This window comes from Doryrhamphus excisus, linkage group LG2, assembly GCF_037039965.1.
Source record: "Doryrhamphus excisus strain RoL-2023G ecotype Guam linkage group LG2, RoL_Dexc_Guam_v1.1, whole genome shotgun sequence".
Taxonomy (NCBI): domain Eukaryota; kingdom Metazoa; phylum Chordata; class Actinopteri; order Syngnathiformes; family Syngnathidae; genus Doryrhamphus; species Doryrhamphus excisus.
The window spans coordinates 13,059,349-13,085,307 of NC_136358.1; the positions used below are offsets into that span (position 1 = coordinate 13,059,349).

The 25,959-nt window shown below is 40.2% G+C and overlaps 1 protein-coding gene across 13 annotated transcripts in view; it reads left to right on the plus strand.

The window, feature by feature from the left end:
- The window catches only part of nav3 (neuron navigator 3), a 286,722-nt gene that overhangs the window by 193,755 nt on the left and 67,008 nt on the right, over positions 1 to 25,959 (plus strand). For 12 of the 13 annotated variants that reach the window (XM_078798162.1, XM_078798159.1, XM_078798155.1 and 9 more), the window contains 4 exons: positions 130 to 247; positions 2,235 to 2,287; positions 19,821 to 19,893; positions 23,018 to 23,192. In XM_078798162.1, the coding sequence (XP_078654288.1) occupies positions 130 to 247; positions 2,235 to 2,287; positions 19,821 to 19,893; positions 23,018 to 23,192 (419 nt within the window). Of the gene's footprint in view, positions 1 to 129; positions 248 to 2,234; positions 2,288 to 19,820; positions 19,894 to 23,017; positions 23,193 to 25,959 lie in introns of those variants that run through there. The other variant, XM_078798177.1, reaches the window with a different exon arrangement.

Sequence of the window (25,959 nt, forward strand, 5' to 3'; positions counted from 1 at the left end):
CATGGCTTTAGGATTCTACTTATTGTGTCACAATTTTAGTCAGTGAACACGTGCTTTGTTTGGATACAGTAGTGGAGCAAATTGTGCTCACATGCTGTACTTAATGTTGGACCTATTCTGTGTTTTCAGATTTACACAGACTGGGCCAATCACTACTTGGCCAAGTCTGGCTGTCCACGCCTCATCAAGGACCTGAGCCAGGATGTCACTGATGGAGTCTTGCTGGCACAGATCATCCAGATAATAGGTACACACAGCACACACTCATTGCATGAAGTGTATGTCCTACATGTGTGCTTCTCTTTCTGCTACTTTTATGCATTGCATGTATGGCATGGAAGCATAGACCTACCCATGCTCGTGTTTATGAAGTATAATATTTGGGCCACACCACAGCTGTTGTGGTTGCAGTTTGGGGTGCAAATCTACCCCAAAAAGATATGACATAATAAAATACTGACAAAACTTTCAGTTAATTGTTGTGCAAAATCCTACTAAAATTAGCTTCCTTTATTCTGTCACATTTTATGTCTCCCTCCTTTCAGGTGCTCTACTTATCCTCTTCCTCCCTTAAGTTTGCACTTTTTCTAGGTCTCCTTATTTTGTCTTTTCTTTTTTTTTGCTTCATGTCTTTGCCTGTGTGTGGTTTTTGCTCAAATCCTGTTATCTCTACTTTTGGGCAAGAGCAAAACTCAGCAAAAGTTGTTATCGACAACAATGATAAGTTAAAGGCATTGCTCATTCATTGATCTAACACAGTGCATGTATGCAGGTTGCAAGCAAAACACATTGTAAACTCACCCACTCGCCCAAAGTGCTTCCTAAGTATGAACCATAAAAGGAAGGAAGATTTATTAATAAATGGTTGCTGTTTAATGGTTGACTATTAGTCCAAAAATATTGAAAGACAAGTTAAATGTAGTATTCTGGTGACAAGACATCAGCAATGTTACATTGATGAGACATTACATTTCCTTCACCCTGCATTTCTGACATGACAAAATGGGGAAAAACAAGCTCTCTTCTCATTCCGTGTGGAAGTGGTAATTTTTTTTTACTTCTTACTTTGTCCTTCTTCCCCTCTCCATTTGAAGCACTTTCTTAAGTTCAGAACAAATAAATTGGAGGGTAACTTGTCAGCTCGGTAGGTTGCTAAATGCTATGAGTGGCCGCCGTTTCTTGTGGCCCTACATTCATCCTGTAGCCTGTGCATTACAGTTGGGCTAAGTGGTGTCAACAAAAAAATAGTACGAGTGTAAAGGTGACTATAGGGGTGTTATTCCTGTCTACAGGGCTCTAATAATGGTACAAATTGTATTTAGAAAGTCATAAACCGTTTTTATGCTCTAACAATGAAAATATTCCATTAATTAATATTGAATCATACTTCACATTGATTAATTTATCGCAGTTTCCAATTAATCACACTACACTAGGGACAATTGTATACTGTGTAAACATGGGTAAATGAAGGTCATTGTTGAGTAAGACTAGAAATCCAAAGAATACAAATACATACTCCATAGATCCTGTCACATCTAGGAGAAATGTATCAACTGATCACAAGGACCATGATGCTCAATGACACTTGTTTAGTTGTGCGATACAGGAGAAAGTCTGACAGTTATGATCTTTCAAGCTCTTCACTTGGGTTCTAGATTGGCTCAGATGAAAGAATTTTGGACCATCTGTTGACAGGTTTCATTACAACTGGGAATTTGAGTAATTATTTGTTTACAGTAATAAGCAATTCCGGTGTAAACCCAAGTTCCTAAATAACATGAATAGATAACTTTTCTTTATGCCTCCATCACTGCTTCTTTTTGTCTTGCCACGCAGACTGTTTCTTCTCCATTACTGCCATCTGCCTTGTCACGGATGCTGTCCATCTCCCTTAATCTGTCGTTTTCTTCATCCTCTGTCATACTTCCTTGAACTCTCTCGCTCCCTCTCTTGTTGCATTGAAACTTTACCCTCCCTGCATGCCCCCAAACAGACAATGAGGCCAAGCTGGCCTGTCAGTAATTCTCTGGCAGCAGCTGACGAATTAGGCAGCTTTTGCTTCCCAGACGCCTTGTGCGCACACTCACACACACACTCACACACACACACACACACACACACACACACACACACGCTGCACTTTGCCAGCAGAGGTTCTCTGCTGCATTCGTGCACCTGAGCTGGACGATGGGATGGATAGTAAACATGTCTTCACTTCCTCTCTCCTGCAGCAAATGAGAAGGTAGAGGACATCAACGGCAGCCCTCGGAGTCAGACACAAATGGTGAGTGTTATCTTTCATTCAGTGTTTTATAAGGACAGTATTATGTCGGCTGCGCAGTCTAATGAGATCAAATGTATGAATTTTGTCAATGAAAGAATAACAACGACTGCATGAGATGGGGAAAATTTAAACATGTCACTATATATCATGATGTGCAATAGACAAATGTAATACTGGTATGTATATCATGGGTGTCCAAACTTTTTAAATTTTGTAAAAAGGCTAAAAAAAACTTTATGGTTATAGTGTATCTGTATGACCAATTGAGCCTTATCTCTTTGCATTGTGTCTGTTTTGCTCAATTTTTTCCCATTTTGGCATTTTTTTTGGTCGTATTTTATTTCAGTACTAAACACAGTGGGCGGCAGATTTGCCCCAAACTGCACTTTGGACACCCCTGACGTATAGTTCAGGCTAATGTTTATTTTTTTTAAACATATGGATCACCTTTGAGCAGTTTAAACCTTGAAAATGTCTTCATTTTCACAATTGTGCCCTCTGGCTGCCATTCAGCATGCTGTTTAGTTAATGAGACTTCATACCCGCTTATTTTCATCACAGTGAGATAATTACCCCTGATTTAACTAGAGTTGACTAAGTGTTTATAGGATGTTGGTTTACTGTGGCATCTCTGCTGCCACAGCTAAAAAAAAAAAAAAAAGACAGCATGAGTGAGCTTGATCCCACGAGTTTAAAGTTGAAAGTATTTTACTGCACCCTGCTATAACAGCTGTCCAATAATATACGTGTTGATATATTTCCTCAGTGGTCTTCCAGACAGGAGACATTGACGCATTTGATTTAAGCTTTACATCTGAAGGAAATCTGGGATTCACTCCAAAAGAAATGCACTCGAATGTGTCGTACAATTGATTTCACAGAATTTGTGCCGTTTTCAGCCATTTGGACTCGTGACTCCACGGTGAGTCCAGCTGTGGTGGAAGTCAGACTCAGTCAATGCATTAGGAAACCACACTGAAGAAGGAGGAAGGAAGAGGGAAGGTGAAAAACTGGGAAGCTTGTAATGTTGCTAGGAGAGTTTGATGTGTCAAAGCCAGTTTCCTGGAGATAAACACAGTAAAGGTGAAGTATACTTCAGGGTCTTGAATGACGTTAGGTTTCAGCATTGTGGCGTTGGAAGGGACTTTATCATTGTGGATATGTTGTTTTACTCTTTGTCTCAGCCATTCAGTAAGGCCACTGATCCCCCACCTGCTCCAGACAACAGAAGGGCCAGCCAGCTTGGGAATGTTAACTTTAAGGAAGCACGGTTGCTCGTAGTGTGGGCACAAAAGGAGGGAAAACAATTGACGCACTCTTGAACACATACATCTGCAATAATGAGGCTCTCTAAAAGTCTTTTGGAGTATTTACTATATTATAAAACTACAGAAGTGTACAATTGGCTACCACCATTGTGATAGTTGGAAAGTTGCCATTATCTTGCTACTTACTTTTGTTTTGTTGCAAGATATTTAGACAATAATGGCTGTGTATTGAGTGTTTTTCCGTGGAAAGAATATATATATATATATATATATATATATATATATATATATATATCAATATATATATATATATACTAAATATATATATATTAGTATATAAAAGCATATAAAAGCTATAAAAGCTGTACACCGACTACCCTAATGTGTGCTGTTTATCCAAAAGGGCTGTGTTTGTTATTGTTCTGATATACGTAGGTATTGTCAATACAGATACTTTTTACTTGGAAATCCTTGCGAGATTTTATAATTTAACAAGACAAAGTAACAATATCGCATTGTACTACATACAATTGTTTGAGCTAAATAAGTCAGTAGTGCTAAATAAGTAAATAAAAGCAAAAATTATGAGATCTAAGGTATCAAGTGTGGTCCGGGGACCATTTGTGGTCCGCAGCTGTTTCTTTGTTGACATGTGGCACATTTTAAAAATGGAATAGAATCAATCTGACAGGAAAAACAAATAAACGTTGTAATATTATGAGAAAAAAATAATGTCATATATATATTTTTATATGCATGTTTATGCATTAAAATGTCCCTTCAATGCATAACCTCCTTCGTGCAACATGGCAAAATGTCTTGGTTGCTGCAGTATTTCAATGAGAAAGATGCAGGCCAAGCTCTTATAAAATACACCTTTTTTCAGCTTAAAACTGTACCATACATGCTCTCTTCTATTGTGGAGTTGCATCAACAGCACTTTCTGCCTCTCGTGCATAAAAGACGTATAAATGTGTATTTGGTCGTGAATGAGTTAATATATTTTAGCGTGTAATCATTCACAGGGTGGTCAGAGCTCCTCCACGCCAAACTGTCATCCAACCATGCTTTGTGCACCGGAAGAGAGGAAAAAACAGTTCCGACAAAGTTTGAAACAGATAATGTCTACAACAAAAGTCAGTTTGGACCGCACCAGTCAGTATATGCTGAAACATTGAGACCTTAAAGGGTATACAGGTCTGTGCCTGATTGTTTATTGATTAAACAATGTCCCAAGACTTATCCACATGGTGTGAAATTACATTGTGATGACACATGAATATATAACAACAATACAGCACAGTAGCAACCACAGCTTGGGGACAGATCAGTCTAATTCAGTCATGCGCCCCCTCTCCACCCCCCCCACCCCAATCTGGTTCTTATCCAACTGGGAGGTCTCTGCAGGTGCGGGGAGTGGACCAAGGCCAACTAAGCAGCTGCAGCAGTGCAGTCTTGCACGCCACAAGTGTCGGTGGAGACTTCTCAGCTAATCTTTTAATATGTTATGATTTCCTGCAGTACAGCAAATAGTCACTGAAGAAGTATTGCTGTCTGCCACAAAGCAGGTCAGATATATAGCTAATAGATTCATTATTTTTGTTTGAGCTTTGACCTCCCTGTTCTGTACCATACAACACCCGGGTTTATGTATTTCTTGACAAATAATTGAAAACACCTCAAACCTCCCATCCTTTAACTCAATTATATAGCCTTATATTACTATGAGTTTACATTTACATACACAGGTATGAAATCAACCAACAGTACAAGCAGTAAATGATTATTATGAGAGAATAAACAAAGCCTAGCTGTGTATTTCTATGGAAGTAGTATCAATATAATGGACAATATAGTTTCTCAATATTAGTTAAGGCTGGCCACCAGTCCAGGGCAATGAAATGTGATTAATTCTGAGTTAACTACGGGCCCAAAATGTGATTAATCACGATCAAATTTGTAATCAATTAATCAAAGCCCTAACAATATCCATGCGTCCGTGCAAAGTAGGGAAATGATAAGCCTCCTCTTTTTCTTTCGGCACAGAAAAATGCAGACAAAAACGCAACTATCCCGGCTGACTTCATTGGCTGGACAGAGTTTGTCATTGTTTTACGAATGAGAATGGTAGGGCAGTGCACTCTTGTGTCCTTTAATTTTTTAATATGTGGACACCCAGGCCATAAAGAAATGATTATCTCTTTAGTCTTGGATAGTGTAATTAGCATATTTGATATGAGGATGAATACTCGCCCTCTGTACTATTGCTTTGTCAACCATTGAATTAGTACTTACATTATAATTGTTTGTGCTTTCCCTATGATAGTAAAATTAATAAATTAATCTCATACTGTATGGATATAAATGCCTTTGTACGTGCAGACCTCCATACACTTAATAATAAATAATAATAATGAATAATAAATGTGTACATTGTTTTTGTTGATAGGCATTTTTTTCTATGAGGTTTCCAGCTCATTGAATGGCAAGCAGGGAATGGCAAAAGAGCCTTATTCAGCATTACAGCAGAAAATATTAAAAGTCTCGCTACACTAATCCTACTCATTACAGACAGACATCGTTAGAAAACCATGCAGGGCTTCCCGGGAATACAGATGAGTGTGCAGTTTCATTTTCCCAGTTTTATGCATGTCTCTTTTGTTTCAAGCAGTCTCAGCAAAGTGCAAAAAAAAAAAACAAACACATGTCACATCGTAAATGATGAATACCGTTCCATAAATGAAGCGATGCAGCGTCTGTCAGAAAGGGAGACGAAATTAGATTGAACAACTCATCGCTTTATGTTCAAGTCTGACACATTTATAGTGTGTCGTGGATCATAATAAAATCAAGCACAAGCACAAAGAAGGAGGAAAAGACATGTCTGCATTAGTGATAAACGTGTGGAATGACCACCAGCTGCATCACGGATTGGATTTCACTCGGAATACACTACTCACAGAAAGTTAGGGGTACTTTTTAGTACTATTTAGTTTTTGTACAACTTGCTGTTCTCTAACACAACAGGAGTGATTTGACGATGTCCGATAACATATTATTGGCATAATAATGAGCTATCGTTTATATTTTATTATATGGTTTTATATTTTTCGATCAATAATGATATTGGCGTGTGATTGAGGACATGCTCCACACAACAACAAGCTGCTAGCTCAGTATGATTGTGGTCTGGAATTGTTTCCATGTTTCGCCTTCGGATTGTAAATATGTAATTTGCAGTGACATGTGCCATTGCAGCCTGGTAATCCCAGAATCGGGGTTTTGAGTTTTTCTTTGCCCAGATGGGGGTTCAGATCAGGGGATGTTGTCGATGGTTACCAGCTTTAAAGCCCTTTGAGAATCTTTTGTGGGGTTATAGGGCCATATAAATAAACTGGACTTGACTGGTTATTCAAAGCAGTCGTGGGGTATTTTGCTTTCATACTTTTGTTTTATTTTGTTCATGTTGTATTCAAGTGCTTAATGATTCCAGGTTATACATTTCCGGTTTCATACTTTGCACTTTACTTTGGTCTTATACAGGTGTTTGTGCCACATAGAAAAGTCGGTCATGACTTTTGTTGAGGCAATGAATATGTATTTTTTCTAAAACTTACCTCACATACTGCAGTGTATGACTTATTTTATACAGTGTTTATTTGTGAAATGTGTCTGGTGGCATCACAGTAAAAGAAGCACAATGTGTTCGTTCATTACACAACATGTGACCTGACATTAGTACGAGGGAAGACCTGCTGCCTTTATCTGTATTGGAAATGAAGTTCTGGACATCGGCTATTGGTAAGAAAACTAATATCGACATCTCTACTTTTAGTGAAAATGCACAGTATTGGTCGATTTATGGATTACACACCAGTTGTGAATAATGAACTTAAGTGATCTTAAATGTTTGTAATTGAACTTTTATCTTGGCTGTATGAGTTGAAAAGATGAATACGCTCTACAAGTTTGATGAAAAGCAGTTTAAAACTATAACTAGTCATCTTGACTCAAAATCTAATGGACATAGTGAACACTGGCTGCAAAGTCAGACCATCTAAGGCCAAACAAATCATCTGTATGAACATCCACATTGAACTGAATCCACTGACATCAGCAAGCAATAGCACTAACTCGCCTGGCCTCTGCAGCAGGTTTGGTCTAATTGAGTTTAGTGTTTCTTTGAGACTGTAAAAGCCCACCGGTCTCATCTGGGCCCCATCTGTGGCGGCACGCACACCACTCCCAACAAGAGGACAAATGGCACCAACTTATTTTTCAACATCCAGGTGCGTCATCACCACCACTGCTCATTAATAACCCCATACTACCAATTGATCATGTTCCTGGTTTGAGTCCCAGACCTGCAACTGGCATCGAGTCCTCAGGTTGTTTACAGCAACCTGGCTTGTTTGGGGGAGAAAACGGCGACAAATGGATGGCGCCGGAAACATCACGGTGTTTGGAAAGCCTGAAAGGTGATTGGCAGTCAGCGGTCCAAAGAGGGCAGGGGCAGATGGCCAGTTTTTGACTGCTGAAACTAAAGCTGTTTGGGGAATTGAATTACTTTGAATTTCTTGCTCACAGTCTCCATGCGGTGATGATGTTGTAGCCAGATATCTATAAGTCAATATCTAGTTGTCAAGGGAAGCGTTTTCACCTCTGCCAGATGTTGAGGTCGCAACTAAACTGCTAGTTTGAGGGAAAAAATAAAGTCCTATGATCCACTAGTCATCCACTTTGTTTCCACATGCAACAGCTGTTTCAGCAAGAAGCTCACAGGACACTTTACACCCCCCATTTTTGAATGCCCCAGTGGTACCCCTCCACAAATAGACAAAGCAATGCTAGGGTAGCGTAACCGAGGACTCTATTTTCATCTACAGTATACACTGTATATACGTATTATATATATAAAGTGGATATCAAGGTTGTGCACAAGTTACAGTGAAGAAAATAAGTATTTGAACACCCTGCTATTTTGCTATTTCTCCCACTTAGAAATCATGGAGGGGTCTGAAATTTTCATCGTAGGTGCATGTCCACTGTGAGAGAGATAAACTAAAAAGAAAAATCCAGAAATCACAATGCATGATTTTTTAACAATTTATTTGTGTGATACAGCTGCAAATAAGTATTTGAACACCTGAGAAAATGAATGTTAATATTTGGTACAGTAGCCTTTGTTTGCTATTACAGAGGTCAAACGTTTCCTGTAGTTTTTCACCAGGTTTGCACACACTGCAGGAGGGATCTTGGCCCACTCCTCCACACAGATCTTCTCTAGATCAGTCAGGTTTCTGGGCTGTCGCTGAGAAACACGGAGTTTGAGCTCCCTCCAAAGATTTTCGATTGGGTTCAGGTCTGGAGACTGGCTGGGCCATGCTAGAACCTTGATATGCTTCTTACGGAGCCACTCCTTGGTTTTCCTGGCTGTGTGCTTCGGGTCGTTGTCGTGTTGGAAGACCCAGCCACGACCCATCTTCAATGCTCTGACAGAGGGAAGGAGGTTGTTCCCCAAAATCTCACAATACACGGCCCCAGTCATCCTCTCTTTAATGCAGTGCACTCGTCCTGTCCCATGTGCAGAAAAACACCCCCAAAGCATGATGCTACCACCCCCATGCTTCACAGTAGGGATGGTGTTCTTCGGATTGTACTCTTCATTCTTCTTCCTCCAAACACGCTTATTGGAATTATGACCAAAAAGTTCTATTTTGGTCTCATCTGACCATAAAACTTTCTCCCATGACTCCTCTGTATCATCCAAATGGTCATATGCAAACTTAAGACGGGCCTTGACATGTGCTGGTTTAAGCAGGGGAACCTTTCGTGCCATGCATGATTTCACATCATGACGTCTTAGTGTATTACCTACAGTAACCTTGGAAACGGTGGTCCCAGCTCTTTTCAGGTCATTGACCAAGTCCTGTCGTGTAGTTCTGGGCTGATTCCTCACCTTTCTTAGAATCATTGAGACCCCACGAGGTGATATCTTGCATGGGGCTCCACTCCGATTGAGATTGACCGTCATGTTTAGCTTCTTCCATTTTCTAATGATAGCTCCAACAGTGGACCTTTTTTCACCAAGCTGCTTGGTAATTGCTCCGTAGCCCTTTCCAGCCTTGTGGAGGTGTACAATTTTGTCTCTGGTGTCTTTGGACAGCTCTTTGGTCTTCGCCATGTTACAAGTTAAAGTCTTACTGATTGTATGGGGTGGACAGGTGTCTTTATGCAGCTAACGACCTCAAACAGGTGCATCTGATTCAGGATGATACATGGAGTGCAGGTGGACTTCTAATGGGCAGACTAACAGGTCTTTCAGGGTCAGAATTCTAGATGATACACAGGTGTTCAAATACTTATTTGCAGCTGTATCACACAAATAAATTGTTAAAAAATCATGCATTGTGATTTCTGGATTTTTCTTTTTAGTTTATCTCTCTCACAGTGGACATGCACCTACGATGAAAATTTCAGACCCCTCCATGATTTCTAAGTGGGAGAAATAGCAAAATAGCAGGGTGTTCAAATACTTATTTTCTTCACTGTAAATATCCCAGGAGTGTGAATATACTGTCTCTAAATAGAGCCAAAAAATAGTTCAATGCCTGTTCAAACTTTTAGACTCCATATAATCCTGTAATGTGTATCGCTCACCACCTTCAGGCTTTTAAGAAAAGTTTTTGCTCCTCCGCATAAGTTGGAAGTTACTGCAACAAACCACCTCTGCACCAAGTTTGCTGGATGCAAACATACATAAATAGCTAGCTATTTAATCCATAAATGCAAGAAGTGTGAATGATATCAAATATTTATGTACCCAGGAATGTTGCATGAGTGTATGAATGTATGTGCAGAACACCTGCGGTCGGGAGCTGGTGAATAACTTATATGGTGCATACAGTACTGGAAACAATGACACCTGGCGGGATTGGTTCAAAAAGGAAAATTAGATGCTCTGCATTTCATAGTTTATTCATGCCTTAAATTATTAAATTTTTAAAGGTAAATTATTATAGCTACGGTCCTTTGTATTGTTTTTTTTTTGGACTGTGAAAGGAAACTGGAATACCCGGAGAAAACCCATGCATGCATATCCAAACTCCACACAGAAAATGCCCAAATGGAAATTCAAACCCAGATCTTCCCAATCTCCCAACTGTGTAGCCAACATGCTAACCACCAAGCCATTGTGCTTCGCTTGTCCGACCTTGAGCAGGTCTCTGTGTGTGAGTGACAGGAAGAAAAGCTCTATGGAGGACCAAAACTGCCAAAATAATAAATAAATAAAAGTGGAAATAAAAACAAAAATGAAAAAAAAAGAAACAATTAAATACAAAAAAATAAATATAAATGGAAATAAAAACAAAAATATTTTTTTTTATTTTTTAATCTTGTTTTTTATTTTTGTATTTATTTTTGCTTTTATTTATTTATTTATTTATGTATATATTTTTTTATTTTTGTTTTTATTTCCATTTATATTTATTTTTTGTATTTAATTTTCTGATTTTTTTTCATTTTTGTTTTTATTTTCACTTTTATTTATTTATTTATTTATTTATTATTTTGGCAGTTTTGGTCCTCAGAAATGCAGAAGGAAAAACTATTCAAATGAGGGGGCGGTCCTAAGTGTGTCTTGGGTTGAACTGTTCGCCTATTGGTTGATCGACTTGTGAGTGCGAAAATTGACTAGGTATGCCTGCAAACAGCCAGGAAGAGGAAGTCACCACACCACTCTCGTCCGATTCGTCCGAAGTTGAAGCTTGTGAAAGCAGAAAGTAAAGAAAGAGTCAACACACCTGAACTGGAATTAAGTAAAAGCGTAACACATCAGCTGTTTCATACTTACCACGTTCCAAATCATCCAAACGATTGGCAGCGTCCCTGAGAAGCTCGGACACCGACTTCCTGGTGGACCCCGCCATTATTGTCCCGGTAAATGTATACTTTTCTCCCTGTATACTTCCTCTTGCTGTGGCCGTTTGCAGGCATACCTAGTCGATTTTCGCACTCACATGTCGATCAACCAATAGGCGAACAGTTCAACCCAAGACACACTTAGGACCGCCCCCTCATTTGAATAGTTTTTCCTTCTGCATTTCTGAGGACCAAAACTGCCAAAATAATAAATAAATAAATAAATAAAAGTGAAAATAAGAACAAAAATGAAAAAAAAAATCAAAAAATGATATACAAAAAATAAATATAAATAGAAATAAAAACAAAAATAAAAAATATACACAAATAAATAAATAAATAAAAGCAAAAATAAATAAAAAAATAAAAACAAGATTCAAAAATTAAAAAACAAATATTTTTGTTTTTATTTCCATTTATATTTATTTTTTTGTATTTAATTTTTTGATTTTTTTTTTCATTTTTGTTTTTATTTCCACTTTTATTTATTTATTTATTATTTTGGCAGTTTTGGTCCTCCATAAAGCTCAGCCTCTTGTTGAGAAAACCCGTTTTGGTCACCTAGTTTTGCATGTATAATAGATGATGCCCCTAGTTGTTATTTTAGTATTATTTACTCTATGGGGCTGTATGGCAGCGGAGAGATTAGCGCGCAGGACTCACTGCTTCAATTCCACCCTCTGCCATCTCTGTGTGGAGTTTGCATGTTCTCCTCGTGCATGCGTGGGTTTTCTCCAAGTACTCCGGTTTCCTCCCACATCCCAAAAACATGCTAGGTTAATTGGCGACTCCAAATTGTCCATAGGTATGAATGTGAGTGTGAATGGTTGTTTGTCTATATGTGCCCTGTGATTGGCTGGCGACCAGTCCAGGGTGTACCCCACCTCTTGCCCGAAGACAGCTGGGATAGGCTCCAGCACCCCTGCGACCCTCATGAGGATAAGCGGTTGAAAATGAATGAATGAATTTACTCTATGGCCCCGAACATAACAGAACTCCTGTTTTTTAAGGATATTTTATTAATCATATTTCTTGAGTGACAGTCCCTCTTTTCGATTGGATCTCTTGTGTTGCAGCTGCATCCCTCCAGGTGACTGGTGTTAATGACAGGAAGAAAAGCTCTGACTCTCTTGGAGAAAAGTCTTTTTGACACACTTGTGGTTTTGCATGTATAAATCCCTAGACCAGTTACAGACTTGCCTGTAGCTCAATTGCAACTTTTTAATCACTGACTATAACCGAAGAGCATGGCCACATGTCGTTAGAGAAGCAAAGAACTGTTATGTTTAACTCTGGAGCAATGAAGGATGTCCAACTTTTTTCATCTGCTGCAGTGTGACTGCAGTGCAACAGCTGCAGACCCCCTCGCATGCATCCAGTATAAACTTGCAGTGAGTGTTGCAATGTCGGAGTAATACTATCGCATCACTTCCTTTGTCGCTAATTTCCTGACACAGAAACCGAAATGAAGCCATCACATACGACTCGGGAGACTGTTCTGATTATGACATGCTTGATTTGCTGTTAAAAGAGAAATGAGCGACAGTTGTTTGCTGTATTTTGATCGTTTCTCATGCTTTTGTCTCTTTTAATTCACTGTCCATCCTCTCCGATGGCAGGTAGCTTACTCACAACCAGCCGTGTCTGATACACTGTTTGCTTCTCCACTACTCTGCCTTTAGTAAACCCTGCGGTGCGACACCGCTTACGTCTCAACAAGCGTCACCCTCATTTATTACTCACAGACTTGAAAACAAAAGATGCTTGTTGTTTGTTTGTTTTTCCAAATACAGCCCCAACCGTGTGCTGTGCATTCTGCAAGTCAAAGGTCACCACTGTGGCTCAGTTTGTTTCTTCGCACTCACTCCCAAAAATGTGGTTGAGGCTGCTCGGTTGCGTGAAGTGACGCACGTCGCCACAGCTGTACGTCAGTCGCCGAATCAGTCATCATAAGTGAAGGGACAAAATAGATTTAAGAAAGATATTATTTTGTCGCTATTTTGCTTTATGGTTGTCTTTATATTTTGCCTTTTCACCATCACTGGGCACCCTTTGGTGGTGGCATCCAAAAAGAGTTGAAGAATAAGCAAAAATTGAGTCTCACAAAATGTATTGCTATGATAGGTTTTCTGCTCTGAATGTACTTAATGTTGTTTTAACCTTGATCTGATACCAAGTAAACACAGGGCTGAGTATTTTGTGATTTTTCCCTTTAATTTGTTGATCAGAATAAAACACAGCATTTTTGAAATTTGAAAAAGTGGCTGAAATTAAGTGGGGAAGAAGAATGAAGACACTAAAAACTTACCACTTCCACACGAATTGAGAGAAGCACTTTTTATTTCCACTCGGTCTCCGCCATTGCATGTCGGCTTTATGCATTTATTTATTCACTTTGAGGCGCCTAAGGTGATTATCATATTATCATATATTATCATTATCATCACCATATCCGATGCTATTACTATTTATTGAGACAGCCACCTCTATTGGGCCTTATTTAAGTATTTGCATGCAAAAGTTCCAAGCACTCTCTAATATACCCGTCAAATATTACAATAATCAGTTGCATGTCAATTAAAAGGTGATGCCTCTTTGTGGGTATTTTTCCGCTTGCATCATTCATTCTTGGTCAGGCGGTTATGCTAACAGTCATCTTAAAAGTCAGCAGCTTAACCCTGCAAGACCCTTTTGGGAGCTGAACCCAGACACTACTGGCAACCAAATCTGTTGGCTGTCAACACTAATGCCATCCATCATGTTTACCTACGCATAACAACCCTGTAAGAGCATGTGCTCGAGGAAAGAGACAGGGAGGCAGGCCCCCACTGGCCTGTGTGAGCTTAGAAGCCATCAAGCCATACTTAATGTCCTCAGCTCATTTATTCTGCAACTAATGTTCTCTGTGTGTGTCTGTATTAATAAAACACGTCCTCATCTTCTTTCAAAGGTTTTTATAGCATACTTACCATTCAAGCCAGTAGCTGGCATGAAAGCTGAGATTAGATTTTAAGATGATGCTCAATAAAACCAAACCAAAGCCCCTTTTTTTTATTATTTCATCACCGGTTGGCTGATAATCACAATGCGTTTTTATTTCTCTTCGCTTGATTCTCTCATGGCTCAATGGCTACAAGTTGATACTGGAGATATGTGTTTTTAACTTTGTGAAACAGCAGGTGTTACAGAGGCATGCAGTAGCTCTGAAAATAACAGGTGTCACTCACGTTTAACAGCAGACGAAATAAAAGACAACTTATACATGTTCACACTGACCCTCAGGAGGTGGAATCAATTACACATTTGCAGTACAGTGCGTGTAATGTCGTAGCCTGTAAGTGCAATCCATTTTGTTAAAACACTTCTTGGAAGTGGTCTGACAAAATTGCTAATGTGATCTCTTAAGGGTCTTGTCTATTTTTCATGGTAAACCCGTGGAGCCTTGTGACCTTGGAAGTGGAATGAAGTAGACATTCACTATTAGGTTGCAGGGCCCTTGTGCTAAGTGGTTGTGATGCTTTTGCACTCATCATGCAATGGACCGATGCTTCTTTTACCCCTTTTCTACCTTGGCTGAGTGGTTCAGAGTGCTGTATTTTACAAACTGTAAGTTGCACTGTTTTTCATAGTTTGGCTGGTTTTATAACTTAGTCAGGTGTAAGAGCGTACTCTAGACTTGGGACAGCTACAGGTATACGCTGCTCCTGTATCCACACCTGAAAAAATTAGCTGAAACAAACAAAACGCTCACAGAGTTGTTTGGAAGCCACACAAGTGATGCAGAATGAGATCGGGAGCTTGGTGAACTAGCTTGTTGGGCCTGCTATAATTTAGTCTATTTCCATTTTTTTGAATCAAAAAAAAATTTTCCTTCACTGCTGCTGGATGGAATGGAATTGGCCTTTATTTTCATTTATACAGAAAAACAACCAAAATTGTACAGTCACCTGTGTCTACATATACAATACATTTGGGTCAATACAGTAGTATTGTTTGATCACTTCTCATTGTTCTACGTGAGGTCATTGATATTGCAGTTACTTTACAAACATTACAAGGGAGTCTGATAAAACAACAACATGTGATTATATCACTGATCCATTTGATACCACATCAGTCAAAAGGTTTAAAAGAGAGTTTAACAGATGTTGAATAGACTGCTGCACTCATGTGGACACACAGGAAAATCTGTGTTGCAGATCTCCAAGTTTTAACCTATGAGACAATATTTGGAAAGAAGCTAATGCATACTACATGATAGAGGTATCTACATGCCTTGAAAACCTGAAATAATTGAAGTATATGTCCGCAGCTTGTCCTTCCAACTTCTTATCTAACTTAACTGAGGTCAGGAGCATGGAAGGTCAGAATTCCCTCTAACCGGCGACTTCGTCCAGCTCAGTAGTCCACAGTCTCTCGAAACACCTCAGGAGGCATCCTGACCAGGTGCCCAAACCACTTCAGCTGACTTTAGTCTGGTTTTCTCCTGAATGACAGTACTTCTCACCCTATCTATGGAGGAGAGCCCAGCCACCCGACAGAGAAAGCTCGTTTCGGACACACTTTCGGCAACTACCCGCCATCTTGTCCCATCGGTCACTACCCAAAGCTCACGACCTTAGGTGAGGTTTGGAATGTAGATCAACCAGTGAATTGAGGGTTTTGCCATTCAGCTCAGCTCCCTCTTCACACAAAGGAACCGATGTCCGCATCACAGCAGATCTGAACTGATCCACCTCTCCATCACGCGTTCCATCTTTCCCTCACTCATGAACAAGACCTGGAGGTACTTAATCTCCTCCACTCGGGGCAGGCTCTCATCCTTGACCCTGAAATGCCACTCGGCCCTTTTCCGGCCTACAGCTTGTATAACTTGTCAGATTTACAAGACAAGATTCAAGAGTCAAAAGAGTCCTGATCTGAAGAAAAGAATTAGAAATAATATATATGTTTTTTTTTTTACGGAATCAAAATAATCCATCAGGTACGAACTCGGTGAGATGAGGCTTGCAAATGTTCTCTTATTTGAAATCAGCACAAGGTCCCTGATTAACAAAGCATATTGCAGCTATGAAACGCAGCCTCAGTAATGTCACTTTAGCGAGAATGATGAGCCTCGCTAATTGGCTTTCAAGTGCCAAGAAGCATTAGTAGCAACAAAAGGCATGCATTCATCCTGTCAACATCCTGAATGGAAATCGGCTAACTTTGGTACCATGATGCAATAATTATTTGTTCCAGCTGATTTCGGTTGGGCGGCAGTCTCGCCATAGTCATTCACTGACTAAGGAGTTTTAAGAAACCGTTTTCCAGTGGGTACAGCATTTAATAAGATATGCCCCTGAGTCGTGAACTGCTTATACGTGGTTTTTCCAGTCCTTTTAGGAGATTGTATTCTGTCCCATAAGATGTTCTGGCTTATTTTTATTTGACAGCTTCATCTTAGGGCTAACCCTATCCGATTCTACTCATTGTCAGTCGCTATTCCTTTCAAGAATCCCAACATGATTTAGCAGATATTGGGTGTTTTGGGTGCAGGCCATTTATAAGCATCTTTAGCTGCATAGGTCCCATATTGTGCAAAATATGCAATCCTGTTTATGGGCACCAAATGTGAGAAAAAGCTACCATCTCCCTCGCTTCTTGGCTCCACTTCTGGTCGCTTTTGAAGGTTTCAAGAGGTCAAAAATCGTTCCTTCCTTGTGGATGATGCCGCCTCTAGCTGGATGTTCCTGCCCCGTTTCTGCGCCCACCACTTCAGACTTTGTTTGTGTTTGGACTACAGATCAATTGTTGAAATGTAGTATAAAGCAGGGCCATCAAAGCCTAAGCAGATGCTCAAACTCCAATGACTCTCCATTTCTTCCAGGGCCTAACATCTCACTAGCTTTCATATCTTAGTACCTTTTGGTTCCGTTGATCAGAGGTTTGGTCTTTCGCAAGCAAAGGACCTGCCTCCTTCCTTAATAATATGAAAGTACCTCTTACAAGGAACCACTATCCCAGAGAAACAGGTCACTTAAACGCAGATTGTGTTTGACCTTCATGGAGCCAAGAGGGTGCAAATTTTGCACCTCTCCATCCCCATACCTTCCTCACCTGTAAGCTCAATAATTCTCCTCTTTGCTTGCCCTTGCATTGACATCCAATGCCATCGCATGTTCTTACAATCCTAAGTGCATTCATTAAGTGTTCTGCACATTGCCTGCTTGCTCGTCAGCAATGGAGATGACAACTTCCACCACACAATGTGGTTTCTAATCCAGCCAACATCGTGTCACCCAGTTTTTCTCCACTCAGCTCCTATGTGTGATACTTTGATTTGCGGTGTGGAAACCCGTTATCACGGAACATTAACAAGGCACCATGTAGTTTCCTTCCTACACTGCAGTTTGTGCCCCTTTTGTCACTCCTGAGAGAAAATATTGAGTACCTCCTGAAAATGCCTTTTACTTCTAACTTGATGCCAGCTTACATTGGAAAAAAATAAATGATATCAGTTACTTGAGAGGCTTTTACAAGCACCCACCAAATGAGTAGTTACACCTCGCCAGAGCCTTGTGGAACATTAATGCCACAGCCGTCATCCACACCTTCAATCATCATTAAGCTTTTTTTACGTCATTTCAGTGTTTGGGCAGGCTAAAAGCTAAATGAAAACCTCAGGATTTCTCGTTGGCGAGTGAGTGGCTTTCCCCGTGGAAGACTGCGCTATTTTCTGTTTATGAGTTTCACCCCTTTTTTGTTTTAATGTACGATTAAACACCCACTTGCAGCCTGCCGAACAGATGCAAAGTACGCTCTGAGCCTCTTGCCACCATAAATATTTTAAACGACAATAAAAAAATGACCGCTAATACATTTTGGTGAGCTGTAGCGTGCATTTAGAAAGCTTCATGCACACATCTGAGCCAATGTGGCATGGTAAAACAAGCCAGCACACGAAGAACGCACATGCATATGTGTGCAACATGTGCGGAAGTTGTGTTTTGAAGTTGTGTCACGCAGATGCAGACATTATTTGGATGATAGAAAAGCCTGAGTAAGTCATCTGGGTGCTAGCATACCCATAAAAATAATATATTATTCTATTATTTTCCCATGACGGCGGTAATTTCATCTGCAGATCAAGTGCAGCAAACGGCTTTTGTTGCTTCTGTTAGATTGCTCGAGTTGGGCGATACTGCAAATGTTGACGTCGATCCGATACATCGGTATTGCCATTATTAATACCAAAGCTTTTACCTTGCAATGTTTCATGATCCGTGTATGATTTAGTGATTTTTTTCCCCCTTTAATTTCTTGCTTATGACTATAATCACAATAAAACAGGACAAATATTTTAAGCTAACAAACAATGTAGGAGTTGTCAACATGACACCACAATTTATATTCTACAATATTGTACAATAATAAGACAAAGTAGTACAATTATTCCTTTTTATTATACACAATTGTTAGAGGAAAAAAATATTCAAGTCCTTTGTCTGTTTGCCCTCAAAGATCAAATTTTTTTAACAATATCAACAATATAACAATGGGAACATTACAAAAAAAACAGATATACAACCTAAGTGGATTTTAATTTGGCGTAAAAGAGCCCAAATGGCTCTTTTAATGCTCAAGGTTGATGACGTTGCAGAAATACACTAGACTGGGACTTGGGTTCAATAACCCAAATGGCTCATTCCCAAGCATACAGTATACTGCATTCTTCTCATTTAGCATCTATTAAATAGAGTATGAAGGGCATGAATCAGCACGCTGAACATCTGACTGAAGCGCCCTCGCCTGCTTGCCCTTTGTGTGGCCTTGGCACACTGCACTGTCACCTTTGACTTCGTCATAAAGGACCTCCTGAGGGTTTCCGGTGCTTGAGCGGCACGCATGCTAATGAACCCGCCTGTTTGCTGCTGTCAAGGAATGTAAAAGTTTGTAAAAAGAATGTAAAAGTCCCATAATGATGCAAATGAATGCTAGTAGGGCTTTGCAGACGACACAATTATATGTTAATGTTTCCTTGTGGGTGTGTGCATATACATTTTATTCACAAATAGATGCTTGTCGCCAGTTGCCAATGTATTCTTGCACCACGGCTTGTGTAGGCAGCAAGACACTGCGGTCAGTATGTCACACAGGCGGGCCGCAGGGTCATGTGGGGATCGGTCTATTAACCACACAATGATGTGCTTTATGGCTAATATCGCTGGTCATCGCCGTTCCCCCCCTAAAGCCCTCCACCCCCAAGACATTTCAGCTCATTGAATGTTAAGTATTGTAACGGTCTCGGTGCAGCTGAATTTTGAGCTGATTGCTCTGTGTGTGTTTTTTTTTTCATACAGATTGAGAATGTGGATGCATGCCTCAGTTTCCTGGACGCCAGAGGAGTGAATGTACAAGGGCTCTCAGCAGAAGGTAAGACCTGGATCAATGATGCAGTCGGATGCACGGTGGAACTCTGTACACTACCATTCTTATTCATAGATGTAGAAATGTGTTTGGGTTAATCATAGCATCAAAAATGTTCCATGGCGGTGTGATTTCAAATGATTTTGAAGGTCTTTCCATACTATTCTATACCATGGGTTTATCATTCACATTTTGTTATGTTTATTGCATTTAGTTTGCACAGTTGTCCAACTCTTGTTTCTTCTTAGTCATTCATTGCCAGCATTTTACAGGGAAAATTCCCACATGATCCTAAACTCCCAACCCTCTGAGACAAGCAGCCTGTCTCTCTCTAGATCTACCATACAGGAATTGTGTAATGTCATGAAATATATGTCTTCAGCTGCTGTCGTGCTCACGTGCACTGTTGCTGGTGTTCCATGAAAGACCCAAGCACGTCCTTGACCTCCCCTGTAGCAGAAATAGTACGAGAGTTTGACACACTGACCGGTTCTAAATCCAGTTCAGCCTACCTCCGATAGCAGGAGCTTACTAAAAACAGCAAAGTGAGTCACTGCAGGCCTGGAATTTCAAAGATGGACTGTAAATAAATGGGCTATTGGGTTACCTAACTACAACGGCTTCTATTATTTGCTTGGTTCTGCACATCTCACATTTGCTTTAGCATTTAATCTGCATGTCTTTAGTATTATTGTATATTGTAATTTAGTAAAAAAAAAACATGACATATAATGACAATGCAGGTGCAGTTTATTTTCCTGAGACGATAAGCAGCCTATTTATTCTGACAAGTAACATAAAATTATAGACAAAAATGAGTGAGCATTGTTTGCAAGTGAATGAACGCACCTGCAAATACAAATAGACGGTGTAGACATAGAAAGGGTGAAGGAAAATACATTTCTGGGCATCACAATAGATGAAAATATGAGCCGGAAACCTGATATTACAAATATACAACATAAGGTGGCCAGAAATATTTCAATATTGAATGAAGCAAAAATTTTTCTCATTCAGAAATCACTCCACACTCTTTATTACTCCACATATCTTACTTATTGTTTGGAAATATGGGCTAATGACTTCACTCGCTAAATGTACTGCAAAAAAGGGTAGTAAGGATAATTCATAATGCCACCTACAGAGAACATACTAACTCCTTATTTCTAAAATCACACATACTTAAACTTGCTGATATACGTAGTTAATCTTCAAACAGCTAAAATAATGCATAAGGCTAAAAATAACCAATTACCTAAAAATGTCATCCAATACTTCTCTACAAGAGAGGAGAAATATGATCTCAGGGAAGAATTAATTTTGAAACACTAGGATATGCTAGGACTACGTTAAAAAGCCATAGCATTTCAGTATGTGGAATCAAACTATGGAATGGATTGAGTAAGACCCTCAAACAATGAACAATGATGAGCAAATTCAAGAAACAATACAAGGATGAAAAGTCTTGAACCAGTCATGATGTGCTATACATATATCACTATATTGACACTTACTATGGTACCCATTATGTCATTGTATGGTCATATCACCTCGTACTTTGGTACGTGACAAAAAAAAAACTTCAACTATATCAGGAAAGCAGGAAGTGAACAAATGTGTTGAACAAACAGTTACTGATTGTAAAAGTACCAGATGGAGGGGTAGGATTTAATAAGCTTTGCTTCTTCCTACTCCTTTTGGACATGTGGAACTGGGAACTGATTATGTGATGCACTCAATTGTAATCTGATGCAAGTTCAAATGAAATAAAACCATTACCATTACCAATGGTAGGTTGTGTGATTGGTATCACCAATACAGATACAGATATAGACAACACAGATGAGTAAAATAAGCCTACACTTTAAATGCATGCATCAGGGGTGTCCAAAGTGCTGCCCAGAGCCATTTTTGGTCTGCAACTCATTTTTTACTGACCCTTATAGTCCAAAACCTGACTTGATCAACTAAGAACTAATGCTGACCTCCACTGGATTTGTTTTGGCATCTTTAATGCACAAAATGTATGAAAGTGGCCACCCATATGCAGCCATCCACGGAGACCTTAGAGTCTGTACATTTCAGGGTCCCTTTTATTTGACCTACCTATACCAAAAACCAGCCACATATTTCTTTCTCCAACATTCAATGACCAGGAGAGTACATTATGTCTAGTTTATCTAGTAAAGTAGCAGGAACAAGGACACAAAAGGAAAGACATAAGTGCTATAAAAGAGAGCTAGAAGCATGAGAGACCCTGGCCTGGCATGTATTGTCTGGGGATTGAAGCCATAAGCTTGATGAAGTAGGTAAAGGTAGAATTTATGATGCTGGAGCAGTATTTGTCTTCCACATTGTATTACCCGGCTGTACTTGAATCTATGCCGCAAAGTCTTTTGTAACCCACCAAATAACCTCTCCAAATCATGAGAAGCAGAAAGACTGAATGGAAGCACGTCAACCACTTTAAAGGCCCCTCAGAAGCACATTTTCATTGAACGCGGGCCAAGCCGAAACACTTTATTTTCTTCATTGCACCAAGGCAGCCTCCGACTCGTGCTTAATGAAAAAGCTGTGTGCTGCTGACAATCTCCTGTCAAGGCAGTCCTTTCCCGTGTCAACAAGTTTCTGCCTATCACTTGGTATCATTAGACAGACTTGTCTTTAGTTTAAGTGGATGCTTGCTTTTTCTGCAGAAAAGTCAATTCATGAGGGTAAAAAGTCTCCTTCTCAAAAATTCATGATGTTTCCTCAGGACGTTCTAGTGCAGGTAGCTTCTGGCCTCGATTTCTTGGTGTCTGCGTATGATTAGTTCTTCTTCATACAAAAGCAGAAATGTAAATATAGTTCCTCGTCATATATTATATACATGCAGAGTTTCAGTAGTAAATAAACTGGATAGGTCACACATCTGTTTTGGTTGAACGCCTCTGCTAAAGTAACAGAAAATAATATACTGATACTCATAAGATACTAGCTGACTATGACGTGGAAAAACTGATTTACTTGGACACATACAGTCGAAGTCAACTGTTACTGTTCGACAGAAGAAAATCTGTTTTCATATTGTGCCACAAACCTTCAGACTGTGTGGACTTATGGCTTTTCTTTTTGGTGTTTGCTTCTCCAGAGATCAGGAATGGCAACCTAAAGAGCATACTTGGTCTCTTTTTCATCCTGTCCCGCTACAAGCAGCAACAGCAGCAACAGCAGCAGTACTACCAGTCGCTGGTGGAGCTCAGCCAGCAGACCAGCAGCACGGCAACATCTGCCAGCAGCCTCAAGTCGCAAGAGATGCAGTCCAGGTACAGTTTAATACTGTGGCTTGAGCTTGTTTGCATCGTCTATTCATTATTTTAAGTCCTTCCTGATGCATAACCATGGAAGCGGAGAGATTTGGCGATTGGGTTGAGGTTTGGAGACGTACTTGGCCAATCCATCACCTTCATCTTCCTCAGCTTTGACATCTGGGATATGTGTTTGGGCTCCTTATTCATTCATTTTCTACCGCTTATCCTCACAAGGGTCACGGCATGCTGGAGCCTATCCCAGCTGTCTTCGGGCGAGAGGCAGGGTACACCCTGGACCGGTCGCCAGACAATCACAGGGCACATATAGACAAACAACCATTCACACTCACATTCATACCTATGGACAATTTGGAGTCGCTAATTAACCTAGCATGTTTTTGGAATGTGGGAGGAAACTGGAGTACCCAGAGAAAACCCACGCATGCACGGGGATGGCCGAGGGTGGAATCGAACTCGGTTTTCCTAGCTGTGAGGCCTGTGCAGTAACAGCTCGATCGCCGTACTGCCACTGCTTTAAGTTGACATAAAAAAAACAAGTAATTCCAATTTAAAACAGAGGAATCTGCAAATGCTGAAACATGAAAAGGTGGGGATCTACAGAACAACAATTTCCTGAAAATAATCAGCCTTTAGCTACACTTGAGTCGAATCACTCTGAGATTTGATGTAATATCAACAGCGTCCATGTTGAGCAGCTAAGCAGTTAAAAGCCACCAAAGCAAAGCAAGCTGTTAGCCTAGTGATGTAAATAGACGGAGCATCTATCTAAAGTCCTGACATGCCATGCATGAGCAGCATTCCCTGACATGCCATACATGAGCAGCATTCCCTGGCAGTAGATCAAGTTACTCCACTGCCTTCCTGCTTGGCTCTGTGCATAGTGAACCCATGCCATGAAATCTTTGCGATGAGACAGTGACAGTAACAGTGACTAGCTACTGTGCAGGGCTTTTAGCATTACTCCATTTAGCCAATTTAACAGCATGATGCTGGTTCAGTGTTGTGTCCTGTGTTTTACGTGGAATATGTGGGGAGGAGGTTACTAGGGCGCAGCTGCCTGACATTCCCAACCTCCCTATTCCACCCTTAGAACAGGTGGAGAATGATCTATGCGTACAATGAGGTTTGGGTAAAAGAAAGAGTGAGGCTTCTGTGTGAATTACAAAGACTATACAACATCCTGAGGATGATAACGTAATCATAAAAGCTGAGCGGTAGAGAGCGTGAATCAGCCAGATAATCACAAAGGTGTGAGCCCAACATTAGATGGAGATTGGTCGGTACCCCAAACACCAATTGTTGGTGACTTTTATCATTTTTATCATAAACATCATTTATAGTTTTTGGTCAGGGGTTTATTTAGGGATATATGTCACACTGTGCACATAATTCCCATGATAGTTATTGTCGTGCCATTCTACAAATAACCTCTTCAGGGTTTTGATTGGCTAAATGGCCCTAATATGGCCTTATGGTTAGTGCTGAAAGGGCCACCTGTTGCTTTGGCCTGCACTCCAAATGTATTTTGTTGTCCAAAATGTGCTTTTTTGGAATGGAATTTATTTGATGAATACATACTGGATATACAGTAGATATCAGGTATCAGACTTGGCTTCTTCTTCCTCGGAAATTGTAAAAATGGATTAAATTTAATCAGCAAATCTTCAAATTATTTTCTTTTTTCAATGATGAATCCCTTTGAGCCGCTGCGAGCCGTGGATAATTAGCGTTTCTAAATAGCTGCAAAAAGATATATGAGGAAAATGAGAAATGTTAAAGGCTTTTCAGTGATCAAATGATCTGTCTGGCATATTTACACACACTTGCTCTCACATGTTAGGCATCCTGCAAATCTACAGTTGGACTGGGGCTGCTTTCTATAGACAGCACCTGCTGGCCTCACTGGTGTCTCTGGGGCAAGGGATGGGATGTGTGGGGTTATATGTGTATGTCCAAAGGGTGACTCCACCCTTTTGGATGTGGTGCAACGTCTCAGTGCTGGCAGAGTTTATGTGCACTCTACAAGGCAAAAGGGCGCCCATGCGGGCTCCGTTTAGGAAAAACAAAACCCTCCATCTTAAACTCGACATGTCCAGGGGTGCACAAGTCGACCCCTTGGTCTGGCGTTCGTCTCGCCTGCCCACTGCTGTGTCTCGTGAAAGGAAGAGTCGCTCGCCCTACGGGAGAGCCAACACTCAGGCCAAGCTTGACTCATCGCCGAGGTACAGTTGCAATGTGTGTTGGTTGGGTCCGACTAGCCACTAGTATATTAATCCAGAGACCACATAAGGATGATTAGGGCGACTATTTGGTTTAGTTAGAAATCTATATATTAAATATCTAAATATTTGCAATACAGTTGTTGGAAAATATCACCGTTATAGATTGTCATTGTATAGAATCAGCACTGGATCATATCTGGTGGACCTATTCTGGATCCTAAAGTCAATTCATGGCTCAGTTTAGTCTAAAAACATCCCTTTGAGTCTTAGTCTACAGTGTCTAGCATGTGCTCTAAATGTCCCATTGGTCCATTTGACCCTGTGTTGCCTTCAAAGAATTTAAATGCTGGTTGGATAAAAGCTGCTGGAGATTGTGGTCATCCGTGCAAAATTTCTGTATGAGTTGGTTGACATCTTAGAAACATCCCTGCCAAAAATCTCCAATTGGAGCTAAGGAGATGAGACTATATGACCCAGATTTTTTTTTTTGCTTGATTCTTGTTGTATAGCCGCTGATGACTATGAGATACCTCCCTCAT